Source organism: Diabrotica undecimpunctata, chromosome 4 (genome assembly GCF_040954645.1).
Source record: "Diabrotica undecimpunctata isolate CICGRU chromosome 4, icDiaUnde3, whole genome shotgun sequence".
Lineage (NCBI taxonomy): Eukaryota > Metazoa > Arthropoda > Insecta > Coleoptera > Chrysomelidae > Diabrotica > Diabrotica undecimpunctata.
Window position 1 is genome coordinate 23,753,875 of NC_092806.1, and position 13,989 is coordinate 23,767,863.

General features: G+C 36.0%; 1 protein-coding gene across 4 annotated transcripts in view; it reads left to right on the top strand.

Moving 5' to 3' along the window:
* crq (croquemort) overlaps window positions 1–13,989 on the top strand; it is a 97,150-nt gene that overhangs the window by 26,099 nt on the left and 57,062 nt on the right. For all 4 annotated transcript variants that reach the window (XM_072529134.1, XM_072529132.1, XM_072529131.1 and 1 more), the window contains exon 2: window positions 2,473–2,610. In XM_072529134.1, the coding sequence (XP_072385235.1) occupies window positions 2,482–2,610 (129 nt within the window). In that variant the 5' untranslated portion in view covers window positions 2,473–2,481. The remainder of the gene's footprint in view (window positions 1–2,472; window positions 2,611–13,989) is intronic.

Below are 13,989 nucleotides of genomic sequence, written 5' to 3' on the forward strand. Positions count from 1 at the left end.
TACTATTTTTATTTTTGGCTCTTTGTATAATTCTTCAAGTTCCTTATTCCTTCTTCTTCATTGACTATCGATTTTTACACCTCCATATATTGCTCTTTATATTTTCCTCTCCCATCTTTCTAAAATGTCTATTTCTGATTTCTTTAGCACCCATATTTCGCATGCTTATGTAGCTTTAGGCCTGGTAACTATTTTGTAAAATCTAATTTGTGTTTTTTATAAACATATTTTGATTTTATTAATGCTTGTAATCCTCCATACTTTTTATTTGTTTTTGATATTCTTATCTTTATATACCGTTCCTTATGTACCTTTTCATCTATTTGTACACCCATGTAAGTAAATTCTCAAACTCTTTTGAATTCGCATGAATTTTTTTCATCTAGTTCTAATGTGAAATTGTGTTCTTGTTCTGTATTTGTTTCTCCCATTATCATGTAATTTGGCCTTTCCTTATTTATTATAAACCTAATTTTTTTGCCTCTTTTATTATACTATTTATTAGTTTTTTTTTTTAGTTCTTTCTTACTTGTTTAATAATGTTAGACCGTCTACGAATGATATACATTAATGGCTATTTGTAAATATGCATATTTATTTTGCTTTTTCTAATTATTCCTTCCAGTATCAGATTGAACGGGGTCATTGATACGAGGGTTGTCTTTTTAGTTTTGCGTATAGCCATAAAGACAAAAAATATATAGACTTAAAGTACTATTGCTTTTCAAAATGTGTCCCACCAAGATCGATACACTTTTGCATACGTTCAAACCAATTGGTAAAACAATTATTCCAGTCTTCAGTTGGCACCTGCAAAATCGATGTTTTAAAGCCATCGATGGCTTCTTCTGGTGACTCGAATCTCTGCTCACGCATTGAATTCTTGATAATTGGGACCGTGAAGATTGTGTGTTGCTTTGTCGGAGTTTTGCGATAACTTCTGGTAAACAAACGGTTATATATCAATCAGAAGTAACCGTTCTTCGATCTTCAAACGCAACTGTTGCCACGTGACCACATTTTGACACACAAGTTGCAACCATTTTCTTTGACACACTTCGAGAATGGATCATTTTTGTTGGTTTTTCCTCATTTTGAAACACTCACACAGCGGACTGGCGTTTATTTTCAGGTTGGTAGGAGTAAATCCAAGATTCATCGTCATTAGTTATAAACGTTTTCTTTTCTTGAACCGTTTCAATGTTTTTCGACCCCAATTGACGTGAAACGATTTTTGCTCTTCTGTGAGATCCAACGGGAAACCAACTTTGTAACACCCAGTTCTTCATGTAGGATCTTTTGGATCGAGGTCTTTAAAATGTCCAAAGATGCCTCCATCCCCCGGTATGTTACACGACGGTCATCTTTAATTAGCTGACGAACCGCTTCAATGTTTTAATTTATGATCACTTCTTATTTCTGCTGATAATGAAATCATTCCTTTTCCGCGATATAATCCTGTTTTTATGAGCTGTATGGGTTTAAAGTATATCCTATGCTGTAGACCCCCTCCTCCTTAATCCGGGCTTGGGATAGGCAACAGTTCTGTCGAGCTACTCGATCCACCCAACGAATCTCAGGCGCAGTTATTGATTAATTTTGATTTAGAAAATATATTTTTCTCCACCATTGATAATTTGATTGAGAGGTTCATCTTACTTCAGTGGTTTTCAAAACCAAAGCGTCCATTAAGGGTGAAACGGACTGTACGAAATGTTTACATAATGCTTGACTACCATCAACGTTTCGTTGCCATTGGCAAGCAAAAAATTCTCCATGAAGTTATTGTGGAAAAACAATATTTGTTAATATTAGCTGTAATATTTTTATGACAAAATAAAAGTGTGCAAAATATCATAATTATTAAAATTTCAATGTCTAGAACTTAGATACTATAGCATATCATATTTTACCAGTACTCCACTCATCAGGGACGAAAATGCCACTAACCATACGAAAATCATACGAACAAGTTAAATTTTGCCGAGAATATTAATTTTGGGACCCCAAAAAGATGCAAAAAAGTTTACCACTTTTACCCCCGGGCTTCTCCCTAAAACTCCCCTTGTAGGGGGGTAAAAACGCATAAAAATCGATTTACCAAGAATCTGTACGCCGCAGAAAAAAATGTTTTAAATAAAAAATGTTGCTGTGTTCAATAAAATGGTATCAGCTCGACAGTAAAAAGTCGATATCTTTTGATTCAAGTGTCCTATCGACAAAAATCAAGATGCGTTTTAAAGGTAAAGAGTTCAACCTACGAGGGGGGGTTTTAGTGGTAAAAGTGATAAAGTTTTTTTGCATCTTTTTAGGGTCCCAAAATTAATATTCTCTGCAAAATTCAACTTGTTCGTATGATTTTTAGGGGTCAACCCTCTAACGACTGGACTACAGATTTTATTTAATATCCTAATTATTTACTTCGGTCATCAATACGAAAATATTTTAATAAAAATTACTTGCTTGTTTCAGTACTACAATATGGGCTGCTGTCGGTGTTCGACATCCTGTAAAAAATGGACAACTTTTGGTGTCGCTGCCGCGTTTGTAATCTTCGGTTTGTTTTTTTCAATATTTTGGGCAATGATTGTCAAGAAAATCCTTAGTTATGTAAGTATATCTGACTTTATTAATAATATTTTATACATTCCCCAAATGAAACAGTTGTCGATTCTAGGGAGTCGGCTGCCCGCGTGCAAAGACCTATGTGTCGGGTTGTTTGTTGTTCAGTTGTAATTTGGAATGGTTTATTAATTATAAAGAATTGATGTCTTAAAATGTTTCAAAATTTTAAATTAATATTGCGGAATGCATTCAACGCTTAGATAATTTATTGATCCTGAATTTTCGGTTTGATAGGAAAAAGGTCCGTTGATTATTTGATTATGAGGGCAGTGGCGAACACTTTCAAATCCCGTCCAGCAGTTCAAGACTTCTTTCTATTCAATATTGAGTGCTATTCAATATTTGGCTTTGCGTATGAGCTTCATAACTTCTCTAATGATAACCTTATGAAAGCCTGCATGGATTTAGATATTAAGTTACAGGTACAGGAGGAAAATAGGACTGTGAAATATATAGACGGTAAACAAGTCTTTAATGAAATAACTTCGTTCAAAGATATCTTTCCAGGTGAATAACAGCCAACTGAAATATTAGAAATTATGGTAAAAAATCTTTTCCCTGTTTTCCAAATTTTGCTCTGGCATTACGAATTTTTTAACCTTACCTGTTTCTGTGGTTTCAGGCGAATGAAGTTGTAACGATAAGACTATCAAAGAGAATTGAAATACTATTATAAAAATAATACCTCAATCAACCATGAGAGCTTATCCTCTATGCTTCGCCTAGCTCAGTATCTCAAGTGTGAGTTCGTCTTTTCTTAAACTAGGAATCAAACCTGAACCCCCAGCTGATAGCAAATAAAACAAATTTTAACTAATCATATTTATTAAAAACAGAAAACATTCAACCCTGTTAATGCTTAACAATAAATATAGTGAGGGTGATACTTAAGGCAACGATGGCATCAATGGGCTGCTTGTGTGTCCTCCCAATTAGACGGTTAGGTCCTCCTGTGAGCTGCAGTTATACCATGTGAGTGACTCCCAATTAAGTGGTTAGGTCCTCCAGTGGTTAATAAATTTTCATTCTATGTGGCCAATAAAGTCTGGAATACGGCCAATAAACCGTGAATATGGTTAATTAATTCAGCCAATAAACCCAAGAGATTGTTGCAGACCATAAAATGAAGCTTATTATAATTTTTGCCTTTTATAAATTTCAAAAACAGACAAAAAAATATATTCCCACTACGTTAGAAAAGTTTATTGACAGAAAGTAGGGAGACTAAACTGAAGTTGTTAGCACAGATGTTATAGGATGTTCCTATATGATGGAATTAGCTTTTCTGTCAACATAGAACAGAATATTTAGTCTTCCGGACAGAAAGAGAGAGGGCGAATATTTATTCTACGGGACAGAAAGAGAGAGAAAAGAAAGACAGAGGGCGCCAACTACTTTTTGAAGAAAAAATAGTAAAAAAGAAGAAATTAAAATAAAATAATTATTTAAATATAAATTAATAAAGATGTGACGTTTATAACGTTACAAAGTCTTAGCAAATTAAATTACTAATCTTAAAGTAATCGCTTTTAAAGTCTCCTATAATAATATTAAGAACTGATTTTACATTTGTAATTAAATAATACCATTTAGTTCTACTTCCTTTTATACAAAAGTAATAAAGTAAAAATATAAGGCGAAAATATAAAAGAAATGAAATACACTCACCGGCTCTAAAACGGAGCACTTGCATTTTTAAAATAAAAACTTAAAATTTTAATTCTCTTTAAACTTTTAATATTCATCATCATCATTGGTGCTACAGCCCTATAAAAGAGCCTCGACCTTCCCAAGTCTATTACGCCAGTCAGTTCTATCCATTGCCAACTGTTGCCAGTTTACTGCGCCTATTTGTCTAGCATCCTCATCTACACCATCGCCCCATCTGAGTTTTGGCCTACCCCTACTTCTACTTCCCACAGGTTGTGACATAAGGTTTCTTCTAGGAGGGTTGTTCTGCTGTGATCTTGCCAGATGTCCTGTCCATCTTAATCTTCCTATTTTTATAAAGGATACTACGTCTTTACCACCAAATATATGTTTATATCTGTGATATATCTCGTAGTTGTACCTCCTTCTCCAAACGCTATTTTCACAGATGCCACCGAATATTCTTTTCAGGATCCTTCGTTCAAATATAAGCAGGAGATTTTCATCTGCCTTGGAAATGGTCCATGCCTCTGACCCATATGTCAACACTGGTTGTATAAGGGTTTTGTATATGGTTATTTTTGTTTTTTTGGGTTAAGTTTCTGCTTCTCATATGTCTACTAAGTCAACAAAATAGCATTTGTTTGCTAGGATTATTCTTCGCTTGATTTCTTCCGTCATGACGTTCTCCTTGGTGATCAGGGAGCCTAAGTATGTGAATTTGTCCACCACTTCAAAGGTAGAGTTATCAACCGTGAATTGGTGGCCGATGTTTCTGGCTCTATTGTTGGGTGTTGATGCCATTATCTTAGTTTTCTCCTCATTTACTTGCAGGCCCATATTTTTTGAGGCGTTTGACAAGGTGGTATACATTTCTTCTATCTTGCGTATTGTGCGGACAATTAGGTCACCATCATCTGCATATGCCAAAATTTGGGATGATTTTTTTAAAATGTTTCCTCTGTTGTCTATTTGGGCATCCCTGACCGCCTTTTCCAGAGCTATGTTGAAAAGAAGACTTGCCAGCGCATCTCCCTGTCGCAGCCCAACATGCGTTTCAAATGCCTGAAACTTTTAAAAGTGCAAAGGTAGCTGTGGGTATTCTATTGTTATTTTTTTGTTCTTGTTGATGAAACTGTCAGTAAGTTTACTGGAATAAACTGTCAAGTCGAATCAAATGTCAAACACAATTTGAAGTCGAATTGCGTTGATTTAATCTCAAGAATTATGGTTGTAAATCCCGAAACAGCGGCAGCTATTATTGCGTTGCTTCAAGACGGAAGATGTGAGCGATATGATGTTCAAAAGTATCAAATATCCAGTAGTACTGTGCACCGTATTTTAACACGTTTTTTTGGCAACCTTAGGTTACACTAGACGACCCAGAACCGGTCCCCAACCAAGAACTAGTGCCCGTGATGATCGTTTCATCCTCGTACAAAGTCTACGAGATCACAAGGATCTAGGTACACGTCAGTAATATCGGCCGGAAAGCTTCGTGCAAGCTCAGTCTGGGCATTTGGTGTCCAGACGAGATCGTCGTACCACGGCTGTACAAATCCGAAATAAAATTCAGTACGTCCGGAATACTACCTAACTTAAGTGAACGAACAATTAGACGAAGGCAAATTTAAGCAGTCGCAGACTTGCAACAGGCCTAGAACCTCCCATTCGCTATCGAGTTGTGCGGCTTCAGTTTGCCAGAAACCATGCTCATTTTACTGTAAATTATTAGAGGCACGTTTTATTTACCGATGAGACCAGGTTTACCTTGCGGTCCAAATTCTCCAACATTTTGTTGTGCCTTATGCTGGTTTTGTTGGAAATGACTTTGTTCTGATACATGATCATGCCAAGTCTCACAGTTCGAGAATCACTCAACAGTTTTTAAAATGAAGTAAACATTCCTGTAATGGATTGTGGAATCGATGTAATCGAACATGTGTTGGGATATGCTTGGGCGAAGGATACGAAGTCGTGTTCCTGCCACTTTAACATTAAATCAGTTACAAGAAGCCCTTTTAGAGAAATGGGAACTTATACATCAACAGGACATTCCTCATTTCATTCAGACAATAATTCGAACACGTGGAGGAAACATTCATTATTAAAATCAGTTTGTCAAACACATGATTTAAGTTTTCATTAATTGAGCATCATTTTGTTACAACATTTACTTCGTTTCTTTCCTTAATTTTTCAATTTTGTTATCTACTGCTTTGTTCAAAAATTAAATTTTTATTAGAAATTACTTAAAACAGTTTGTTTCGTTTGTGTTTACGTCATTCTAATAATAAAAGTTTAAACAGAATTAAAATTTTAACTTTTTATTTTAAAAATGCAAGTGCTCCGTTTTTCGTGCCGGTGGTGAGTGTATAAACGGCAGCATACCCAAAATGACAAAAAATTATAGTTCTCGTTCGTAAAAAAATGGACATATTTCGAACAATCATCATAACCATTAATGTTGCTGACATTCAACACAATTCAAAATCTATTCTTTTTAGTATACTTTACAATCTATTCTTTTTATAGTAATTACTATTTTAATGGGAATAAGCTACAATTGAAGGTTAAAGTAAGTTTATTGACGTTTCAATTTCCACTTCGGAAATCGTTCTCAATAGCTTCAGAACAATACTATTCTATTTAGTATAATTGACTATTTTTATTTAGAATTAACCAATGGATTCAGAACAATATTCTTTTTAGGTTTTAAATAACACATTTTGTTAATTAAGTGAAATAAGGAATACTTTTACCTCCTGCTTTTAAACAGTATTTAGACCGTAAAAATTTAACTAGCCATATAATAACCGTAATTTTATCGAGGAAATAATTCTATGTACAAAAGGAAATTTACATTTATCTACGTCATCACATGGCAGTCAAATTATTTCTAAGGAACTAAAATAGTATTCATTATGTAATAACAATATATGTAAACGTTTAAAACAGTGTTATATAGTGTGTAGCAAAGAAAGATAGTGACTCCATACTACCAAAGTCGCAAAACATCGTACCTGGGTCTCCTATTAAGGAATCCGAAATATTTGTAAAGGAGACAAAAACATCACGAGACAAAACATCTTGTAATTGGATCACATTTTTATCTAAAATTGCTATCATTTGCTCATAAAAATACGTTCTCCTATGAAAATCGTGTTCCAAGAGCTCTGGGACGGAACAAGTTATGAATCCTCGCTCAGGCCCTATGCCTATTGAAGGTGTGGGTTCTCCTTTCGAGATTTGGTTGGGTTCATAAACTTCAGTTATGCTTACATGGGTGGATCTTCGGAATGCAAAGCCACCAAATCACACACTCTGTGGACAACAAAGGAATACTTTAGACGAACGGGGGTAGTATTGTTTGATCTGAAGATCTCACAATTTAATCTTTCCCCGTCGATTCTGATACATTCGCGAGAGCTTCTGTGAACTTGGCTTCAGAGTCCGTGAAGACTCTGACGAAAGATGCGCGATTGTTGTTGGAACGGGCAATAATTCGAACGATTTTGGGGTGTGAGAATTTGATTTCGGATAGGCAATATTCGGTATCTTTGATGGAGAGGTTTTTGCCTACACCGGCAGTGGGAACGGGATTAGAGCTATTTATGGCTGAATAAGAGCGACCATGGGATGTAGAGATGGTTTTATGTCCTGTGATTTGGCGAAGTTTTGCCTAGAATTTGTAGAGATCTATGAGGTGAAATATTCAAATGTTGGCTGCCTTTTGGCTGGAGAAGACTTTTAGAGAGTCGATATTGTTTGGGAGAAGTTTTTGACTGTTATGGTTTGGAAAATATTCGCTGCTGGCAAATGTTTTGCGGGATGTCTTCGATTTTGTAGTGTAAAGGAGTGTAAAGGAGTGGTTGTGTTTTGGGTGGAGAAAATTTTAAAGGCATGGATTCTGGGTTAAGGACATTGTGAAGATTTTCGGGTTATGGTTTGGCTGAGAAGGTACTCGTTGGAGTGTTTTGTTATAATCAATTATGGGAGATTCGGGATAAGGAGAGGGTTGTCTGGGTCTAATTTGGCTGGGAGTGGTTGCTTTGGTTGTGATTTGAACAGTAACCGTTGGATTTCGAAAGGTTGTGTTGCAGAAGGATTTTTGTGTAGAGTAGATGGTTTGTTAGTGGAAATGAAATCTATTGGTTTGTGTTTGGAAATTTGCATTTCACTATTGTCTGTGCAAGATCTGAGCTCTTTTTTCGATGATCGGAATGGAGGTTTTTGACTGTTATGGTTTGGTAGAATATTCGCTGCTAGCAAATGTTTTGAGAAATATCTGCGATTCTGTAGTGTAAAGGAGTTTTTGTTACAGGTTGTGTTTTGGGTGGAAAAGGTGTTGCTACGACATGGGTTCTGGGTTGAGGAGAAGGTGAAGGTTTTCTGGTTATCGTTTGGCTAAGGACGGTTGTACTTGTTGGACCATTTGTTATAGAATGAGTTCTGGGAGATTTAGGATAAGAAATAGGTTTAATTTGATTGGGAGGGCTTGATTTGGTTGTGATTTGAACAGTACGGGCTGGATTTGAAGGGTTTTGTGTTGTAGAAGGATTTTTGTGCGGAGTAGATGGTTTGTTAGTGGAACTGAAATCTGGTCGGGTTTGAGGGATTGGTAGGTTGGTATAAATGGCAATGGATTTCTTCAAGGAGGTTGTGGTATAAAGGTATAATACAATAGATACCGTTCAACTATGCCGAACTATTTGATCTTAGGTCTGAGTTGTAGTCGATCACTACAAAGTTTAGTTGTATTATTCTTTTGGTTGTTGTATATAATGACCACTAAGTTTGGGATGTTTTTTTGGCTTTTAATATCGATATCATTATAAATCATTCTGATATAAATTTCCCGATATTAAATAGTCCTCTTCGACAGTAAGAAACTGCGCAATAGGTATTTCGCAAAGGTAGACTAAGCTGTTAAGCCGGAATATTAAGAGATAATGATCAGATGAAACTACAGCAATGACACTCAAGAAAAAGATGATTGGATAATCTAAAACTGTAAAAATTTCTTTGATAATACCGTAAGAAGACTACCCGCCTATTACAAAAACAAAAAAATACTAGTTTAGTAAAAAATTAGGGTTTAATTTAACCCTGCAATGAGATAGTAATAGTGAAATATTTTTCTATATTAAAAAAATATACCGAATCTTAAGCGGATTTCCTTTGCCAGAGATAACAATTCTGTAATGTGATAAAATGGTATAATTGCATTTAAACATAAGATAAATAGTGAACATCGCTTTTGAATTGAAATCACCACTTTTTGTAATTATTCCGGATTGCTGGGTTCGAAGGTGAAGTTTGTCGCAAGATATTAGTTCGGTACCAGCGTGATTCATCATATAATTTAATAAAATAGCAATTAATCATTATTATACATAATATGTGACTAATACAAATTTTCCTTATCAGTATTTGTAAGAAGTAAATGCAAGATTTTGGTATTTTACCACAATAATATAAAAATTTGCTTGAATGATATTAGTAGTTATTGATTAAATTAATGAATACAAAATGTATGCGCCATAAGACTGTAAAAACAAAAAACCAATGAAAATATAAGCATAGTTTGACAAATTAATAAATAATAATCCTGGAACTATGAAGCTTCTTTGATACTACGAGTCCTAACAGAGTTCTAAGAAGTTTTATTGCCAAAAAACTTTTATTTTTATTATAGTTTCATGTTTACTTAACCCACTTATTTAATTGTCTTCTGTCTTCTTATATGATTAGCATTGCTAATCATTGTAAGTCGATGAATTTAAATACTCTGTTTAATTAGGACGTATTGTAATCGCTGATTAATTAATTAAACTCATAAATAATTGAATAAAATAGAAGAGAAATACCCGGCGTAACTCATAAATGTTATCTGTACAAAGAAATGCACTTACCATTCGTTGAAATGTGTTAATTGGCGGCGTTGCGTCGCTTTTATTACTGGTCCTTTCATTCAAGAAAAAGTATTGAAACTTAATTAGCTTATGAATGGCGATCCTCCCGAAACGGCAAGTAATGGTTGGTTAAGTCGCTGGTAAAACAGGCATGGTGTGCGTCACTGCCTATCAAAAGTCTTGCCTCAAAAGAAGAAGCTTGGGCACCGGGCTATGAAATGAATGAATAAGCAACGTTTGACTGTTATGGTCTGTTGTAATGCTGCAGCAACCAACAAAATACCGCTAATGGTCATTGGCAAATCCAAAAACCAGCTGTGAAACACGTTAACGTGAACGTTTGCCTGTTTGCAAATATCCATTATAGGGTCCAAAGGAATGGTTTGAAAAACAATTCGTTTTATTCGTTTCGAAATTCAATAAGGAAGTGGGGCTTCCCAACAGAGCCCTACTTTTCTTAGATAATGCTACATGATGAAATTAAAGCTGTTTTCCTAACACCAAATGTGACCCCATTATTGCAACCCATTGACCAGGATGTTCTGCAGTTTATAAAACTGTACTATAGAAAAAATTTGTAAAATCACAAAGACTAAACTGGCTTGGTCACCTAGAAAGAATGCCAGATAATCGAGCTGTAAAAGTAGTTCAGAGATGGAAGCCCCAAGGAAACAGAACAAGAGGAAGGCCCCGTAAAAGATGGATAGACGACGTAGAGAGGGATCTTAAAACCATGAACATCAGGCAGTGGCGAAGGAAAGTATCCGACAGGGCAGAATGGAAGAACATTGTTAAGCAGGCCAAGACTCACAAAGGGTTGTAGCGCCATTAGAAGAAGAAGAAGAAGACTATAGAAAAAAAATTTACGCTCTGTATTAGAAGGTGAGGAAAATTCCATTACTCGGGCAACTGCCCTGAGACTTTAATTAGAAAATCATGGAAGAAGTTGTGGCAGATTTACAATTTGAAGAAGCACCTAGAAGTCATACAGCAACTTCCAGGATGTAAAAACGAAGAAGAAAGTGCAATTACAGAATGGGTTGAAGCTGACGACAATGAGCACCAAGAATTTACGGATGAAGACATTATAGACTTGATTCAACCTCAAGGCAACCCTAATAAAGATGAAAAAAGCGAGGAAGAAGTTTCCCTGCCAGATCTCGTGTCACACGCAGATACCACTAAAACTCTGGATGTGTCTCAACTGCTGCGTTACCGATCGATGTAATATTCATGCATAAATGGTTCAACATCACTGCGTGAAGTCGCTACACCTCCATACGTCAAAAGAAAGTGACCGATTTCTTTAAGAATGCGCCTTAGGGCTGCAAACGATCTCGTAAGAGGACAATATTTTTGGACCGACGTTGACTACAGGAGAACCGACGTAAGTTTATGTTTAACCTTTATAAGCACTACGTTTAAAGTACGTATTCATTTTTAACAAATTTTAAATGTCAAAGTACTACTAATCCTTCTTCTTCTTCAGCCTTAAGTAATCCAACTTTGGACATTGGCCTCCCCCAAATCAATCCAGTGTCTTCTATTTTGCGCCACTTGCTTCCAGTTGTGTCCTCCGATCTTCTTAATGTCATCAGCCCCCCTCATTTGTGGTCTTCTACTGCTTCTCTTTCCTAACCATGGTCTCCATTGTTGTATTTCGTGGTTCCATCTTTTATCCTTCAGTCGGGCATTGTGTCCTGCGAAGCTCCATTTTAATTTGGCAGCATGTTCTCCTGCGTCTTTTACTTTGGTGTTGCTTCTAATCCATTTGTTTGTTTTTTTGTCTATAAGTCTCACCCCGAGCATTGATCTTTCCATCGCTCTTTGTGCCTTTACTATTTTATCCATATTAGACTTGGTGAGTGTCCACGTCTGTGAACCATACGTGAGTATAGGGAAGATACACTGATCGTAAATTCTGGTTTTCAAATATTGTTCTATTTTAGTGCTTTTCAAGATCCAACTCAGTTTTCCAAATCCTGCCCACGCTAACCTTATTCTTTTGGTAATTTCGGCAGTTTGATTTTCTTTGTTAACTTTCATATCTGTCCAAGGTAGATGTATTCGCTTACTGTTTCTAAATTTATGTCGTTCAACGTTATTTCTCTAATGTTCGGTATATTTGTCATTATTTTTGTTTTTCCAAGTTCATCTTAAGGCCTACTTTTTCCGAAACTTGAAATAGTTGCGTCATCATGATCTGTAGTTCTTCGAAACTTGTAGCGAATATTACAATGTCATCAGCGTATCTCAAATAACTCAGTTTTCTTCCATTAACATTTATTCCTTTATCTGCCCAGTTAATGTCTTTGAACACGTCTTCCAGTCCAAGTGTGAATAGCTTTGGTGAGATAACGTCTCCCTGGCGAACTCCTCTGTTGATTGGTATAGCTTTGGTTTTCGCATCAATTTGTATTTTCATTGTAGCTTTCTTGTAAATATTGTGTATGAGCATTCTGGATCGGGAGTCTATCCTGCAGTTGTTCATAGCTTTCTCTATTGCACAAAGTTCTATGGAGTCGAATGCCTTTTCATAATCAACGAAGCCAATGTATAAGTTCAAGTGATATTCATTGGCTTTCTCTATTAGCGTTCTGACTGTAAGAAGATGATCCGCTGTATTGTAACCCTACCGGTTGATAGCTATCGAGCTTCGACGTTAACTTGTTAGTTAGTACTCTCATAAACAATTTGTATATTTGGGACAGCAGGGAGATTGGCTTATAGGGTATACCGACAAAAGGACGCGGAAAAAAGGACGCATAAAAAAGGACGCGGAAAAAAGGACGCGCGAAAAAAGGACGCGTGGAAAAAAGGACGCATATTATTAATGAAATACTTTAAATAGTTTATTTTAATTCTTCTTCTTCTACGGCACTACAGCCCAAAATGAGCCTTGGCCTCCTTTATTTTTTGCCTCCACCCTTGTCTGTCTGTGGCTGCTCTTCTCCATACACGGACTCCTAAAAGTGCTTGTGCGTCGCTGCTTACTGTGTCTTCCCAGCGCTTTCTTGGCTTTCCAACTGGTCTCTTTCCCTGCATTCTGGCGTTCAGTGCTCGTTTTGGTAGCCTATCCTCTCCCATTCGTATCACATGTCCGGCCCATTGCAGTTTATTTTAATTGACAATAGCAATTACCCCCGTTTATCCCCTATATATAATTACAGAAAATGATTCTACCTAACCTAAAATCGGTTACGGTAAAAGTAAAAAGTGAAAAATATTTATATGAAAAAAACTTGCCTTCACACTTTATCCAGGCTTAGGACTGACAGCAGAAGCTGGCGTGTTTACAAGTTTTTTTTAATTTTTTGCTTTTTTTGGAATTTTTTTGTCATTTTATTTTTTTTTTTGTTTTATTTTTGATATTAATTTTTTTGTATTTTTTTTATGTTTGCAACTGAAAATTGTGAGCAATGCCTCTCAAATATTCTAAAGTTGGCCTGTCAGCATAATCGGCAACAATAGCCCTTATCCTGTTTGCTGTATCTTGATATTTTCTTTTGCGTGGAGGTACATTACCCGAAATGTATGCGTCCTTTTTTCCGCGTCCTTTGGTCTCGCGTCCTGTTTTCCGCGTCCTTTTGTCGTAGATTCGGCTTATAGTACTTCAGATCTCCCCTGTCTCCTTTTTTGAAGAGAAGTATTGTCAAACTTTCATTCCAATCATCTGAAACTTCTCCTCTGTGAAGACATTCATTGAACAAATTTTTCAATTGTTAGAGAATAATTTCACTCCCCTCGTTCAACATTTCTACAAGTATTTCATCTGGGCCCGGAGCCTTATCGTTCTTTA